General features: G+C 39.2%; 2 protein-coding genes across 6 annotated transcripts in view; both read right to left on the reverse strand.

Moving 5' to 3' along the window:
- The window catches only part of LOC144843183 (phosphatidylinositol-3,5-bisphosphate 3-phosphatase MTMR2-like), a 35,129-nt gene extending 20,150 nt beyond the window's left edge, over positions 1–14,979 (reverse strand). For 4 of the 5 annotated variants that reach the window (XR_013612240.1, XR_013612239.1, XR_013612238.1 and 1 more), the window contains exon 1: positions 14,668–14,979. Coding sequence is in view for 2 of the 5 variants with exons in the window: in XM_078699951.1 (XP_078556077.1) it covers positions 14,668–14,886 (219 nt within the window). In the remaining 3 variants the exon portion in view is untranslated. Of the gene's footprint in view, positions 1–872; positions 1,221–14,667 lie in introns of those variants that run through there. The other variant, XM_078699952.1, reaches the window with a different exon arrangement.
- Positions 1,826–15,563, reverse strand: part of LOC144843195 (nicotinamidase-like) — a 38,514-nt gene continuing 24,776 nt past the window's right edge. Inside the window, exon 9 of the transcript XR_013612241.1 lies at positions 1,826–1,835. The gene's annotated coding sequence lies outside the window, so the exon portion shown is untranslated. The remainder of the gene's footprint in view (positions 1,836–15,563) is intronic.

Here is a 15,563-nt window from a genome sequence, read left to right on the forward strand (position 1 = left end):
ATTTACAGCATCTCTTATTACATTATTATTATTATCGCAGTTTTTTAGATAATAAATGCTAACACTTTTGGTCAGTAACTATCAGTAAATACTCCTTGCTCAAAGTGGATGGTTGACAATATGGTGCTACTGCACTTTCGCACCACAATCTCTCGAGCTTACCCAATTTAAAAACATTCACCCGCTGCGCAGCGGTGATGGGGAGTAACCGTGGAAGTCTAATGCCCAGTTTTAGGTGCAAAAGTGCAGTAGCGCCGACAATATTGGTTTGTTAATGAAAAATCTTGTATTTTTATAACATTTTCTAATCTCCTTGACTTTCTCAAATTATAATCAATATGGCAATTGTGAAAATAAACGATACAAAATAGTTCAGTAGTATTTTTTTAGTATTTTTTTATTTAAAATCTTATCACATCTACACATCAGTCCCGTCAATTGAATCAGGTGAGTTTTATAAATGAAGATCAGACTGATGTAAGCTGATGGATGATTCACATCAGTGAATAACTTATCCAAAATGAAAAACTTATTTGAAATAGTTCCTTTTCATCCCACGGTGACATAGGGCCACAATTCTGTAACCGAGTAATTTAACCTGGTTGGGTTACCAACATGGCACTACAGTACATAGTACAGTACACAAAAGCTAACTAAATATTTTTACTAACTGGGACTCGGAGATGAAACAGAGTATTAAAAACACTATTTAAATGATAAACCAAATAAAAAAAAGATTTAAAATAAAAGGAAAAATTGTAGACTTTCGCACAATAACCATCCTACCCAAAACAGAAAACAAATTGTGGAAAGCGTAATGTCTGAATGACGGAAAACGTTTCAAGACAAAGAGTTAAATGATAAAAACTTACAGAATCATAACTTTTGTTGGTCTGAATACCATAAGTGCTAAGTGCTGGTACACTGTTCTGCTTCTTTAAGATAAATTTGCGCACACTACGTCTAACGGACCAGCGGCTAGACTTTCCAAATTTACCGTACTGTTGGTTTTCCATAATCTCCTTCTTAAAGTCCATTTTAACAAATAATTAAACAAATATAGAAAATCCTTAATCCGACAATACAACACAGTTGTGTTGGTTAAAACAACCAGCTATCCTTATCAGAAAACTGCCTACTGTTCGATACAGACTGCAGTACAGCAGAATCAGGAAGATGACTTGTGTGATCAAACACTAGCAAACTACTGTACGGTTTTCAACAGTCACAGACATTTCATATAATGCAGTTAGCAAAAACCACTTCCTTATTTGGATGATCTGCCCTTGATTGGGTCATACTTGTGGCTTTGTATTGGCTGAACACCCTGACGTCATTGGCTTAAACCATATTTCAAAATACCTGGGTAAACCATGGTGTATTAAATGTGTAGGTGGGTGTGTTTGATAAAACTTGCTTAATATTTCTATAGTAAGAATAACAGAATCATTTGATGCTCTAGCAATGTATAATGATTACATCATCGTCAACTGATTATATTAAATTCAACCAATCAGCAGTCCTTATTTATGTATCAGGTGCATATAAGTGTGTACTATAACTTCTAAAAATATTTGTTCAAAAGTTTCCAACATTTCATTGCTAAACAAGTGTCACAAGAAAGGAAATAAAACAACGCTATTAAACAAAATAAAAATGAAATCACCTGACTAAAAATCATGAGGCAAAACAATTACAGTATATTTGTGCATATAAAAAATAATAATAACACTGTATAGTAGTCTTTTAAATAGGAAAAGCTAAAAGCATGTGGCATTTATAAACAGTGGAAGCTCCAGAATTTTGAAATAGGGGGGGCGGGGGGAGGGCAGGGCCTAAAAGTAGTGAAATGATTGCTTACTTTGATGGTCCTATCTTTTGCATTACAATTTGTGAAATTTACAGTGGCCTGAGCCATCTTTCAAGTAGAAATTACTAGAATCATGGAGGACGAGTTGTAGCTTGGTGGTTATGATGCTTGGCTACCACTCCAAGGGTCATGGGTTCAAGTCCCAGGTTTTTTTTCTAAGGACAAAATTACAAGTAATAAGAATTTGTTTATGTAGAGCATCTTGTGTATATGTGTATATGTTTGTCTTGTGAATCTCTGAAGGTCCCTAATGATCAGCAATTGCTGGATGGATCACCCTCATTAAATATGGTAAAAAAAAAAAAAAGTTCAGTTTAGTGAAAAATATTATAAATTGAATGTACATTTTGTGCGTTTTTCCCACTTTTATTTCTTCAAAAATATTCAGAATGAAATATTTCAATTTTGTTACAACTTTTATCCCTTTAAATTCATTTTTACGATAACAAATATTATTACTTCTTATAATTAAATACTGATTTTTTGTTTGTTTTTATGTTATTATGAAATTGGAAATAAAGCATGTCCGGAATATCCAAATATGAAATCACATGGAATTAAACAAACTTCTTAAATAAAAACATAGTACTGTACTAAAATTTACAAGTCATGAAAAATAGTACGGCCCATCATCATCACATGATGATCATCTTTAGTATTTCAACACCTTGAATGTTTCAGCCAATCAAAGCTCTATAAATCCCTTTACCTTTATATCACAGTCAATAAATCAATCTTGTTCTTGGACCACCTCTGCAAACTTTTACTTTCTAAATCTCTATTGTACTTTCCTGATCAAATATTAATAAACGAAACATGGTAGATGGAAAGGGGGTTTCCCATCTTAAAGTAAGGTCAAAGTGATTCTATTTTCCCTAAAGCCCTGTCTACATTATCAAACTTTATGTGATGTGTCCATATATGGACATGATGATGTCATATTACTACCATATTTAAGCATATCATAGTTAAGCATAGTTACATTCTTTCACATTATTGATTGTTTCCATCCCCGAAACCTCGACTAAGAAATACCGGAATGGTGTCCGGCGGGGTATAGTTTATTACCATTAGTTAGGGTCTAATGTAAAGCACCTAGAGGGGTCAGTGATCCATTAGGCGCTATATAAATATTGTTTATTGGTTATCCGCCTCAAGCGGATAAGCCCTTAGAATTGTAGTGTTACTTTTTTTTTATTATTCTTCTTTCTTTCTCAGATTTTGTGCACGCTGTTTCTCTGCAACGTGTTAACATAACATGTTGTAACTTTGTAAACATTTAGACATTTAACTGAAGTTGTACTGCGAAGCTTTTGGACGCTGTCAGAGCCACGTAGCGTAAGTTACGCGCGAATTTCTGAAATTCTTAAATTGATCATAACTTTGAAACAAATAAATATTTTTTAACGAAATTTTCAGCCACGGTTGCTTCACATCAATTGTAAACTGTTTTATCGCTACCGAATTTTGTAACATTAGAAAGTGCGCGCGTAAACGGCGTTTGAAATTTTAAAATGCTTCAAATCATTTTCTGATTAAATTAGCGCACGTTTCAGGTCATTTTAAGCGTTTAAAAAAGTCCCACCAGATGCGCACATTTTCACGCGTGCACGGCGCAGGGAACGCGTATGAGCCTTTATTTTGCATAGATTGTGTTTTTCAAACTTTAGTTAACAATTTTGCGTTATTTTATTCACTATTCAACTTGAAATGGCGTTCCACGAGCACGTTAAACATGACTGGTTGCGCACGTAAAACGTTACAAAATTGTGAAAATGTTGCAAAATATGTCTACTTTTAAAAATGAAACAAGTTATCAGAATTAACGGTTACCCCCATTTTTTATTTTATCTTCTTGCAGTGTATAAATCGTAGGTCTGATTTATTATAGTGTTGAATGCTAAAACGTGTTTCATGGCTACATTATTTGCATATTAAATATAACTTTTGAAATTTTGATCATCAAACAAACACTAACATTTTCAAAGAGCAAAACAATAAACATAACGTTTATCTTTTTTCTTCACATGTTAATATATAAAACTTGAAAGTATGCACTTTCGTAATATGTCACTGTTTAAAATTTGTGAAGATTTCATCATAGTTAAAATTATGATTTAGTTTGATATGTAATAATCAACTTGCATCGAGGGGGTTCACGACATACCGAATGAACGAGTAATCTTTCTTCGGATTTTCTTCGGCAGGTGCTCATATGGCTCGATGTGTAGTGCGACCGACTTTGGTATCAGAGGTACCGGGATCGAATCCCGTCACGGGAAAACATTTAAATAAAAAGATTTATTTAGTAATTAAACTGAAAGAGCAGTTTAAATTTTGAATGAGCTAATTTTTGGAAAAGTCATGATTGAAAAGTACTTGAATGCGCAAGATACGTTTTGTTGCGGGCGGATAACCAAACTCGTCCTCAAGTGACGAGTTTAAGTTCTAGTTATTATTTATTATCACTACCATATTTGGGCACATCATACTTTACTCGTTTGATAGTGTAAAACCTACTACTGTACCTGGCAAGGCCTTTGCCTCATACAGGACAGAGGCATCGCTATGAAATTTGATTTTGCAACAAAAATATATTATACATTATTAATTACTAAAAATTGTTTTCATATTTTAGATTTGAAATATAAGTGTGTACCATAACTTCTAAAAATATTTGTTCAAAAGTTTCCAACATTTCATTGCTAACAAGTAAACAAGTGTCACAAGAAAGGAAATAAAACAACGCTATTAAACAAAATAAAAATGAAATCACCTGACTAAAAATCAGTGAGGCAAAATAATTACATATTTTTCATATTTTAGATTTGAAAAAAAAAAAGTACTGTACAGTTATATATAAATGAATAGACTTGCTATTGTATAGTTAGTCTATAAAAAAACATCCCTCTGAAACACAATACACTAGGCCTAACAGTTTCCTGTTGTCTATTGTACAGTATTTGAATTATTTAAATGTATTTAACACACACCTACACTTAAAACACAACACAGGAAATTATGTAGGTGTGCTATTATACTTGAAATAATGAATGTTTGTGAGTGTAATGGTACAAATAATGGCATACTGTAGCTAGTTAGGCTAGAAAGGTAGCAATACCATTAGGAACTTTGACAGGCAACTGCAATTCCACATCTTGTAGAGATTAATTTCTCATTAATTAATAAAAATCATACAAACGATCTAAAGCTATATAATTAATTTAAATGATTCTTTTGGTCTAAATTAATATATCTCCAAAATGTCGCGATACCAGTCATCACACTCAATCTTTGCGGTGGAAGTACAAAATAGGCAGCACTGTTGTATTTCAAAAGTAAAAAAAAAAAATAAACGCGAAGATTTTTTAGTGTGTACTATTGCACACCATGTGACCCACAATCGTCCAATCAAATGACAGAAATGTATTTAGGTGTTTATAAACAGTGTTGAACCACAACTACCTGTGATGATAATAGTAGGCCTCCCCAATGAAAATACTACAGGGTACTGTAGTGGGCTTTTGATCTACAGTATGATGAATCTTTTTAGCAAAGATGTGTAGATTTGCTATAAAAATTACTAAAAACTAGACATGTAACTCGTCACTTTGACGAGTTTGGTTTTCCGCCGCGCAAGTGGTGCAACATTAACATTAAGGGGATAGGTTGAGGACAAAAGGAAGTGTTCACGTTGGCATTATGACCTGAACTGAAGAAAATGATGTGTTGTTATTGCTGAATTTTATTATTTAAATTCATATATAGTATACACAGTATAATCTGTATCCATATCACATACAGTGTAGAATAGGTGAAATTACGGGACCCGATATTTATTGCAATTTTTAACATGTTGACGGTTTTAAAATGAAACGCGAAGGTAGCATTTCCGAAAGGAAATTATCTCAGCAACAACGTATTAGCGTGTAGAAGAAATTTGAATACGTGAAATATTGATGCGCGCTCTTTTAAATGTAATGAAATATGACGCAAAAGATGAAAATACGACCTTTTTTATTTAACTGGCCATATGATGACGTCACAACATCCGATTGGCAACATTTTTACATAGTTTCGTATCTACAATCCAATAGCTTCCAGAAAAAGTTTTAATCGTGATTATCACATTTTATTCTTACGAGCTATAACAGATTAAAATTTACTGTAAAGATGAAATTAATGCCACACGTGATTTAAATTTTTAGGCATGATGACGTCAAAAAAATTAAAATATTTTTAACTCCTGCGAAAGATAGTTGATTGACCTAGACAATATCAAAATCGGGGTGAAAATGGAAAACGGATAAGTGGAGATGCGCTCTATTCAATGTGGTAAGCTATGACGAAAGATACAAAAATCCTAAATTTTATATTCGCGTGGCCATACGATGACGTCACAATGTCCGGTTAGCCATATTAATACCTGATACGATATCTACAACTCATCTACTTCCAGAATATGCCATCCACAAAAAGTTGACCGTCTAGTTTAGAAATTACGACTGTTTAAAAAAAGGCATATTTTAAACAAATTTTTTAACCTTTTCATAAAAAACGCGCGCAAATTGTCCAATTCGACGTGCTCGTATGACGTATCTTTAAGTCGAAATTGTTTAAAATTTGGTAAAATTACTAGAAAAGGCTGGAAAAACATAAATTACGCGAAAAAAATACGTTTTCAATGCTACGTGCGCACCGCACACGTAAAAATGTGCGCACGCGTGGGAATTTTTGACATGCTTAAAACGACATGAAACGCGTAGAAAATTGATTATAAATTAATTTTGCGCATTTTGAAATTTTAAATGCGCGTGCGCGCGTAACTTTGTGTAAAACACGCAATTTTTTTTCCACAGAAAGTTAGCGCATAATATAAATTAAACTTTTGCAAAGTTTCAAGTTGAAATGTTATTTGGTTGTCGAGCTATGTTAAATACGAGAAAATCGTTAAATCGCGCGTACGTCACGTTGCGCAATTGTAAGCATCATGAAAAGCTTCGCTTGACGACGTTACATAAATGTCAAAATGTCAACATAGTTAAAAAAATGTTATGTTTGCAAGTTTTAGAGAAAAGCGTTACACAAAAATCATACAGAAAGAAAGAAGATGAAAAAAAAGATGATGATGATGATGATGATTTCGTACAATCACAAGAGGTTTTCCTGCAACTTCGTTGCGGAAAACCAAAAAGCTTGTACCCACAATGATTTTTTTTCCCACACAAAAGGGAAAAACCCAATTGTCATGAGCTAGGCTAGTCAGCCAACTTATCATTACTTACATATCGTCTGGCTAGGCTGCGTTCGGACGTAAAATCAGTTTACATGTGTAACTGTGGAATACCCTTGCGAGCTAAACCAGTGATCGTTCGGACATGTAAACTGATTTTACGTCTGAACACAATCTTAACCCCAAGAGTAATTTAGGTTACACATGTAATTGAGTCTAAACACAGCCAATATTTAATAAGATAAAGATATACCCGTACTGTAATAAAACAAGGAAACCAAATAGATTAAAAAATGACAAATAAATAAATTTAAAGTAGCATACTCTTAACATTATTTGCACATTCCTTCAAGGAGATTTTGCAACCTTACAAAAAATTCGTCAAGAATATATCATTGAAATTGTGATCTAATCCGCCTTTCAAATTCGTAAAAAAGATTGTTGGTGTTTTTATTCTCGTACTAATATTAATAATTTAGCAAACTGTTTTTTTCTGGGAAGTCACCTTACTAAAAATGATCTTCATCATGTACTTTACTGTAACTACTGAAAAGAAAGTCTGACTGGTTTTTGTAGTTTTTCAAATCCTGTATTTGACCATATTTTTTTTGCCATGATTTGGTTACACATTTTTAATTTTGTACTTTTAAACAATTATTATACCTGATATCGATTCATTTAGCTGAGTTCAACCTTGGCCTATGCTATTACCAGCAAAACAATTAGGCCAAGGGAAGATTTAATAAACGAAATATAAAACTATATTACAGAATGTGCTGAAATTGTCTAATTATGTCACTACCTAAACTGACCATATTTACTCTCTCAATGAGGGGAGCTCTGGATAGTGCTAATCTATCTTTACTTTATGCTTCTGGGAGCACTAATATCAGGGCCTGTTCAAACATACGAAGTTATGTTATGTATCGTACACGGCGTACAACTGCATACTGTAGGTCTGAACAAGGAAAAGATTAGAGGAAGCACTGATCTTTTATTCGTTACAACAGCTCAAGGTACAAGATTAGTGAACGACGCTTACGATACAAAAGTCATTCATCCACGATTTTGACCTCCAACCAATCACATTTGGCCCGGCATACCAGATGTTTGCCCAAATTGGTGACACTTCAGTTTCTAACGAAATGAGCGTTGGTTAAGCGAGTCTGAACACTTTGCTGTTACGACGCTAATATGACATTGCTCGAGATACAAAAGCATAACTCCATGGATCTGAACATATCCTTAGTCTAGCCAAGTAGATTAATTAATGCACTTGCGTCATTTGTCTGATGTGCGTCATACCTTATGAATACTATGACGCGCCTGTCCATTAAAAATGTGACTTACCTTTAGGTGACCATGACGCACTCATTTTGACGCACTGTTACCATGTTGTTTGATATTTTGAGTGGTAAAGTGACGGACATTGACACACCATCGTTCTAGGTTTTTTGACGCACCCCTGAGTCAGTAATTATTTGTAAATGATGCACCCATGACGCATCTCACCTGGGGGTCGTATATTGGGTCATACAATTGACAAGTTCATTAAGCATACTATTTAATAATAATTTTTTACGTCAGCAGATTATATTCTTTCAAAATGGGCATTTATCTGACAGATCCTTTGTCACTAACCACTGAAATATATTTACTTCTTGATATGGTTTGGAAAATGTAATGTTTTTGTTGAATTAATTTTTATCTTCCATTTATGGGTAGGTACTGTAAGTGAAAATACACAAACCAACAGTGGTGTTGGTAGTCTATGAGTGCTAGCTTACCTGGATAAACCGACAATAGCCCTTTCTCCTCGAAGAGCGAGATATAACTCGAAAAGTAGAAATTTTCATTGAACACCCCTCTCCACAAGTGGTATAGTCCATGAACTATGCCCTCAGGTGGGAGCCTCCCCACAAACCACCATCATCATTTCGCAAGACTTCTTGTCTGAGGGGACGGTGGGAGGGCGTTTATCCAGGTAAGCTAGCACTCATAGACTACCAACACCACTGTTGGTTTGTGTAGTCTATTTCGTGCCTAGCTTACCTGGATAAACCGACAATAGCCAGTATAGCACCGGACTAGATACTAGTCGGCGGTGGGAGACAAGTTACAAAGAGTTTTGTGTATCCCTTACCTTCAGCTCTGCTGTGGCTACTGGTGTGATGTTTGTGGAGATAACGATGGGGTGACGTGAATGTTGACTGTGTTCGCCACCTAGCTTGCACTACCTGTATACAACACCTATGCAACCACATGCAACTGATGCATGTGAATTGATGGCGGAGGAGTGACTGATAAAGTGCATAACTCAATTTCAGTTGTTGACTTTGCACATGGTCGACTCATAGGAATTCGAGTACCGTTGGAACCGTCCGATTAACCAATGCCTGCAGGCCCTCTTCCTCCGGTCCCTCACGCTCTTGCTCCTTGTCGGAGAGCGTGACCATTGTCGTGTCACTTTCGTAACCTCTGACAATGGACGGACCCTCAGACACTGATGCCTGAGGCGGGGGCCGTAGTTCTGTATATGGAACTGGGGAAGGGTCGATGAGAGGAGAGGCTACAGAGGGCATCTCCCTCTGCATGCAATGCTCTCACTGCTGCTGCGATGGCCTACAGAACTGCCGGGGACAGAGCATCCGGGTCTGTAGAAGCCGCAGCGGGTGCAGGCATAGCGAGAGGAGCATCATCATGTACGAGTGTAGGATGATGAACACAGTCAGCAAATCGCGAGCAGTCAAGCATCTTGCTAGGAAATGGTTCCTATTACTAGCCACATAAAATGACACTCAAACCTAAACCAGATGTTAGGAAGGAGAGTGCAACTCGCGCCAGCATTCATGCAGTTTCATTGTGATGAATGCTCAAAGGCGAGAAAAGTATGGGCCTAGCCTGAAGGCCCACCTGGAGTATTAGAGTGACTAGATCGATACTGAAGTCCCAACAGGAACAAGGGCCTTTACTGGAGGCCAGTCTCATCTCATGCACTCAATAGACTGTTGAGATGCAGATATGATTAGTATGATTGCCCCTAAGGCATACCGGAATACCGACACGGTGCAGGCCTGCAGACCTGACTTAACCAGGTAGAGCAGGAAGGCGCTTACCTGACCCAAACTTAACAGGGTCTATCGGTTGGCGCTAGCACCAGTGAGTAATGTTTTGGTCGGCTAATATATTATAGACGGTGAGGAAGATTCCTGTTGGGATTCTATCGCGAGGGCGGCCCGCCATCTAGATACTCCTAGAAGGCAATAGATGTGCATCATGTCATGACCCACCTAAGAGACGAAGTTGATGTTCCAGCTGGGAACCAGGGCCTCCAATGGAGGCCGTTCTCTAAACATGCCACGCAGCAAACTTGATATTGTGGTGGATGTTGAGACACTCGAACCGTCTGAAAATGTCGGTGTAATTGCACCTATGGCAGACCGATAGCCGGATACGGTGCAGACCTGCAAACCTGACTCAAACAGGTAATGTAGGAAAGCGCATACCTGACCCAATGTCACAGTCTTGGGGTTTATCAGTTGGCGCTGGCACCAATTAATATAATGCTTCCAACGGCTATTATAGACGGTGAGGGAGAATTCCCGGCGGGAAAAGAGGGCCGCCCAAAGTGGTTGAGTGCTTAGGTGACCGTATGCGCTTGATGCACTTTCATAACCACTTCCCGGCGCGAGTCTGAACAAGCCAGCAGATGTAGCATCAGAGACACATCCTGAGCCGGCAAGGAACAAGGGCGACGAAGCTGGCCAGTGACACTCATGTGCGTAGCCAGTCGAAGCCGATGGAGCAAGGTCTGTTTGATTAAGTATTGCACTACCTTTGTGCATTAGTTACTGTACCCTCTCGTGAGGGGGGCACCTTAGGCTCATCACGAGGAGAAGTGCTCCAGGAACAAGGGCGACGAGCTGGCCAGTGACTCATGTGCGTAGCCAGTCGTAAGCCGTCGGAGCAAGGTTTTGATGAAGCATTTGTTACTGTACCCTCTCGTGAGAGGGGCACCTTAGGCTCATCACGAGGGTAAGTGCTCCGAGGTAAACCAAGACATTGTTGGTTTCCCGCCTGTTCATAAAGGAGGTGTCAAGGGCCATGGTCCACCAATTGTCTACAGATATGTATGCTGTGTGTGTAGAGTGCCGTGTACTGTTAACACGAAAAAGGCCATTGATAGGCCGAACAGCTGCGACAAATTGGTATAGAAGACCATAAATAAAGAAGCGCAATCGCGCTAATCCTGCTCTGCAATAGTCATGTGAAAGTACACATCTTTCAGGTCTATTGTGGCTGCCCAGTCACCTCGACTTAGCCCCAACAGGTAAGATGAGACTGTCTCCATCCTAACCCATGGGGATGTAACCATTTGTTCAGACTATAGGTTCATTATAGGTCGCCAATCGCCTCTGCGGTTAACCAATGCCTGTAGGCCCTCTACCTCCGGTCCCTCACGCTCTCTCGCGCGGCGCTCCTCGTCAGAGAGCGTGACCATCGTCATGTCACTTTTGTAAGCTCAGACAATGGACGGACCCTCAGACACAGATGCCTGAGGCGGGGGCCGAAGTTCTATATATGGAACTGGGGGAGGGCCGGTGAGGGGAGAGGTTGTGGAGGGCATCTCCCTCGGCAATGCTCTCACTGCTGCCATGATGGCTTACAGAACTGCCGGGAAAAGTGCATCCGGGTCTGAGAAGCCGCAGCCTCTTTCTCTCTCTTTTGAGAGCAGGCATAGCGAGAGGAGCTTCAGAGCGTACGAGTGGTAAGGCGAAAACCCGAGACTGTACATCATTCATCGACTTGTACAACTGCTTCCTCTTGAAGCAGGACATTGAGGCCGTTCAGGAGCACAAAACTTTAGTGGCTCTAACGGTAACCTTGTCGGAAAACTCCTTCTTACCAGGAGGTTTGTGAGTATGATGCAGTAGGTGTGTCATTGAGGCCAGAACCTACCTGTCCACCGACAGGGCCTTCCACACTCGGGCATTTGGGCGACCTCCCACATGCCTAGCCTTAGAAAAAGGCACCGGCCCCCGCCAGCACGTCACATGTACCTGTGATCACAATATTGCTGACCATGGCTGTAAGACATGCAACCCTACCGATCTGCCTCATGCAGACTGGATCTATGGGTAAAGTGTTGAGGTCTTGAACTCAAGATGGCGGCGGGTGTGGGCACGGAACGCGATGGTACTACTGAATACGTTGAACTAGTAGGTACACCTAACAGGGACCTGGGTGGCAGGCCTGCTGCTTTTGTTTGAACTATGAGCACATCAGCTCACACATGTACACCGCAGCACATAATTGGCCTGAGGTACCGCCCTCAGGTCTTATTAATTGGCCTACGCAACATTAAGCATCAGGGCCGGTAGTACCAATAAGACGCTCAACCTGTCCCTGTGGTGGAAGACAATTTGGTCCAGCACCACACGAACACCGCAAGTAACCTGCAAGTCATCTCCCCATGCACTTCTGATCTTTGTACGGAAAGATCATGTCATTGTCGTATACCAGCGACAACATTTATATTATTGATATAATATGGGAAGGCAGTACCAACTGGTACGATATGAGGGGAGGAAGACTGAGGAACCTTCTTCCTCGGAAGAGCTCTCAGCACTGCAAGATGTCTCCAGCTCTGCAGGGGACACCGTTGTCCTGCGTTGTCAATAGAGGAGCAGTGTTTGATGTAGGCACGTGCGAAATGAGCGGCACCTCCATAGGCTGCGATTAATAAGTGCCTGTTAGGTCCTCTACCCCAGGCCCCTCACGCTTGAGCAACAAATTCCTCACAGCGTGACCATCCGTCTAGACGCTAACTCTTGACGATGGGCGGACCCTCAGAACCCGATGTCTGAGGCGGGGGCATTTAATAGAAACTTTGGGGAGGACAAGTGCCTGCAGGCCTTTCTCCCCAGGCCCGTCTCGCTCTCTCATACTCATCTCCGGAGAGCAAGACCATTGTCTTATCACTGCTGCCGGATAGACAGACCATCGTAAACGAGGTTTGTTGTGGGCCTACATATATATATCGTATAGATATATGAAAACGGGGAGGAGGCCTCCTGCGAGAGGGTGCGTTGGGCTCATCCCTCGGCAAGCTCACATCCCTGCTGTAAAGGCTTGCGGTCACCAAAGAACTTTTTCACCTCTGGGCCCACAGAGGCCGCAGCGGGAGCAGGCATGATTGGAGGTGCATAATAGCTGTCACCGCGGCTGATCTGACTGAATAGATGACCGCGTCAAAATGAAGTGTCAATTATGACTCAGCTGGAAACCAGACCATTTATAGCTCAACCATATGTAGGCCTAGGCCCCTTCAAACATGTAGGCCTAGGACCCTAAGAGAGTTCAAGCCAGGCCCTAGAAATATGTCTAACCACAATGTTATTGTTAGGCAAATGCATTGGCAAACCTTTTGGCCCTGCAAAATCTAGGCCTAGGCCCCCTATGAGAGCACATATCAAATGTAAGAATCTCAAGAAGCTAGACCCCAGGCCCAACCACTATGTAAGGCAGTATAGGCAAGCTATCCTGCTAGACTTAGGCCTGGCTCCTATATAGCCTACAGCAAACAACCAGCCAGTTGGCCTAGTGAAAACATTTTCACTAAAAATGCTTGCTAAAGTCATTTTATTGACATCCCAAAGTTCAATGAATTTCTAGTAACCAAGAAAAACTACTTAGCTTCATATAGCAGCAATTCCAGGTATTATATCTATTGCAACAGCATACCACTGTACAAGCTCTCTTGAAGACATGTTTACTCTCTCATGTCTCGAAAAGAAATGATGATGGTGGTTTGTGGGGAGGCTCCCACCTGAGGGCATAGTTCATGGACTATACCACTTGTGGAGAGGGGTGTTCAATGAAAATTTCTACTTTTCGAGTTATATCTCGCTCTTCGAGGAGAAAGGGCTATTGTCGGTTTATCCAGGTAAGCTAGGCACGAAATAGACTGTGTTTTTTATATAGTGCCATAGTATGACAAGTGTGGGATGATAAGGAAATCACTAGTTTTTATTGACAGTCAATGTGGCCTGTTCCAATTTATTAATGATGGGTTGTTTTGTTTATGTTTTTTAATATTTCCAACTTCTAACACTTTTATTTTTTAATTACTGTGTAACTTTGAATAGAATAAAGATAATTATTAAATATGCTTTGACCACATGACCACAACATATATATATTTTAATCAATTGAAAAAGGCAGTTGTAAAAAAATTAATCGTATTCACTGAAACTGCAAATTATTAGTATAAAAAAATCAAATTATTGATATTGGAATACAATTATTGCTATTACACTAGCCTACTGTCCCTGACTGTAGGTAGCCAAGCCTAGCCTAAAGTTAAACAAAATTTAGGCCTCTAGGCCTAGTAGACTCTAGGATAGGCCTAATAGTACTGTAGGGCAGGCCTAGCCTAGCTTTTTTTTTGTATTTTATATCTATTAAAACAAGTTTAAATCGGTACCGCAACCATATTCATAGGCCTATCACTGTGCATAAGCCGAATCTTTACATATTGGTAAAGATTTATAGTAAAAATTACCTGCTGGGCCGGTATATCTTCAGCGGACCCGGAACTATTCAGTGAAGCGGCAGGATTGGGGCCTCCAGTAGCTCCACCGACGGCGGCCTTGGGTCGGTTTGAAGCAGGCGAACTACTGCCTAGCCTTTCCATTTCTAAACTATCCCCACTTTTCTGTCTCCTATGCCGAGAACTTGCACCATTATCATCAAGATGTTCACGACTGCCTTTCCTATCCATAATTCTCTTATATCGGATGTCCAATAACAGCTTTTTGACTCTCGCAACCAATTTTTATTGCCTTACAAGACCATCGGCCATTTTCTTTTTACTTTTCTCTCCACCACTACCACGCCCTCATACATCATTCCGAAAGTTTTTGGGATATATGGAACGCCATAAGTGTGTAAAAAACTGATGTGTTCAGTTGATGTGAAAAACTGATGTGATCAGTTGATACTGAGATCAGATAATAATAATAATATTTATTTGGAAAAACTTCTTAAAAGTACGTTTTACATTTCATCTTGCTAGGAGCAAGTAATAGGCATGAGCTCAAACAGAAAACTGCTCTAACTCCATCACAAAAATGTCCTCACTAACTGGTGATAATGTGACGTAAAGGGTAATAAATTGACCGTCTTATTATTATTATTATTATTATTATTATGATCAATAGCTATACAGTATCATATTTTACTGCTAATTATTGATGGAAATAATTAATTATGAATTATGCCTATGTATTGATGACATCTTGATAAAGAAAAAATGTAAACGCGTTATTAAAAAAAAACCACAACAGTTAGCTGTGCATTACACAATTATCTTTCATGCATTATGGTCGATAGGCTTCATCCGGTAATAACTGTCAATAGCAACGTATATTGGTCTTTAAAAACAAAGAAATATTGATT

This window comes from Antedon bifida, chromosome 5 (assembly GCF_963402885.1).
Source record: "Antedon bifida chromosome 5, ecAntBifi1.1, whole genome shotgun sequence".
In the NCBI taxonomy this organism is placed as follows: Eukaryota; Metazoa; Echinodermata; class Crinoidea; order Comatulida; family Antedonidae; genus Antedon; species Antedon bifida.